This window comes from Hylaeus anthracinus, unplaced genomic scaffold (genome assembly GCF_026225885.1).
Source record: "Hylaeus anthracinus isolate JK02 unplaced genomic scaffold, UHH_iyHylAnth1.0_haploid 11994, whole genome shotgun sequence".
In the NCBI taxonomy this organism is placed as follows: domain Eukaryota; kingdom Metazoa; phylum Arthropoda; class Insecta; order Hymenoptera; family Colletidae; genus Hylaeus; species Hylaeus anthracinus.
In genome coordinates, this window is record NW_026534341.1 from 5503310 (window position 1) to 5505623 (window position 2314).

The 2314-nt window shown below is 33.1% G+C and overlaps 1 protein-coding gene across 1 annotated transcript in view; it reads left to right on the forward strand.

The window, feature by feature from the left end:
• Positions 1–15: 15 nt before the first annotated feature.
• LOC128888348 (cytochrome P450 4c3-like) overlaps positions 16–2314 on the forward strand; it is a 10692-nt gene continuing 8393 nt past the window's right edge. Inside the window, exon 1 of the mRNA XM_054145098.1 lies at positions 16–514. Coding sequence (XP_054001073.1) covers positions 328–514 — 187 coding nt within the window. The 5' untranslated portion in view covers positions 16–327. The remainder of the gene's footprint in view (positions 515–2314) is intronic.

Sequence of the window (2314 nt, forward strand, 5' to 3'; positions counted from 1 at the left end):
AGAACTATTTGAACGTTATCGTGTAATCCAAGTGGACAATAATAACGTGAATAGTATAAATAGTACGTTTATTGTTCCACAGCAGTTCCTTTTTTCCGTTTTCCAAGGAAGTGGTTCGCTTTGAAATTGATAGCATTGGTAACCAGCTAACCACGATCGAATGATATATAGTTAACGAAATATCCGTTGTCCGTGCGATTCTATATAATATTTAGAATGACGTTCGCGAGGAGCGCTGTTGCTAAAATAAAGTGGTGATAAATATGCGACAAACGTGAACACGTTAAATGAAATTTAAAGGTTTTCGGGCTCGGTGGAGAATTCAGAATGACCGCCGCGATGCTCGTCATGGGAGGATCTTGGGTTACGTTGACTTTGTCGATGTGCCTGATGGCGATCGTTCTGGTGATGATCGTGCGACGAGGGAGGTTTTTGTACAAGTTGAGAGATGTGCCTTATCCTCCTGCGCTTCCTATCATCGGGAATGCTCATCAGTTGTTCTGCAGTCCGGAAGGTGAGTGGAATTAATTGGACAGGATATCAAAGAATAGAAACTATATCAGAATTGGGTTGGTAACTTTAGTTCAAAACGTTTTTCGGTTGTTGTTGACGTGTTTATTTGTATGAAAATTCTTGCAGGTTGATTTTAAGACTGTTTCGGTTAGTCTTTTACACAATATAAAATGAAACAAATAATTTATTACTTACTATATGAACAAATCTTAAGCGCTACTTTGACAATATTGTTGCAACAAAGAATTTACTTAAATAAAATATTATTTAATGGGAACAAGCAAACTATTTTATTTTCATACTTGCATGTACGATTCAAGATGAGACAGACTAATTATGACTCACCATAAGAGATACTATTTTAGTTATATTTATACTGCGAAAGAATTGAATACTGAAATATGTAGAGATTTCTTTTTGTAGCTGTTAACTTTGCAATGTAACAATACAGCTTGGAAAAAAACTTACATTGATTAAAAACACGTAGAATTTGTTAATAAAAAGTGGGTGAGTTCTATGATCTCGAAGGATACATTATACAATCATTTTTAACCGACTTCGAAAAGGAGGACTTTTTTCTTTATAGAAATTTATTTTATGATACGAAACAGTAAATTTGAACGATTCAAAAAACAAAATTATTTTTGTACCGATTATGTCATTTTCAAACACCATTATTTGAAAATCACTTTTTGAAGATTACTATCAGAATAGTGTTGTCCAAAAATTGCGGCACGAACATCGTTTTTTAAGTATCACTATTACAAACTATCACTATTACTACCCTGACATTTGCGTTGCTTTTACTTTCAATTCGACACGATCCTGCGATAACCTCTTGATTGAAAATTTTAAAGAGCGTATTACCGTGCAAGGAGGTGCATCGGTACCGACTATGAATACAAACACTTGCGCGCATGATATGTATTTCGTGCGATCGAATGCGAGAAGTGTAAGCAAGATAAGGCGTATCGATGAAAGTTAAATTGCGTGACGCGATATCTATTCATACGATATCTGAATATAAGAACAATTAAACGGTACATTCGAAAGTAATGGGCGAAGTTTTCAAACGTTATTTTGAAAGGTGGGCCCTTTTCTGAAATGCTAGTAACGAAATAAACATTTTATTAAATGTATGTGGACACTGCCACTCAAAAGTGTGTGACACTTTACAAATTTTAATATGAGGCGTGGAAATTATACATGTAGTTTTCTAAAATAAATTAACTATTTATTTGTAAAGTCGAACATTGTCGAATGTCTCACTATCGAATATATACCACTACTCGAATACCTTTATTCAAATATTACTATTCGAATATCACTATTACAATATCATTATTCGAGTACCACTACTCAAATATCATTATTGGATTATCACTATTCGAATACCACTACTCGAATATCTTTATTCGAATATCACTATTACAATATCATTATTGGATTATCACTATTCTAGTACCACTACTCGAATATCCTTATTCGAATATCACTAATACAATATCATTATTCGAGTACCACTACTCAAATATCATTACTGGATTATCACTATTCGAGTACCACTACTCGAATATCTTTATTCGAATATCATTATTACAATATCATTGTTCGAGTACCACTACTCAAATATCATTATTGGATTATCACTATTCGAATACCACTACTCAAATATCCTTATTCGAATATCACTACTCAAATATCCTTATTCGAATATCACTAATACAATATCATTATTTGAGTACCACTACTCAAATATCATTATTGGATTATCACTATTCGAGTACCACTACTCGAATAT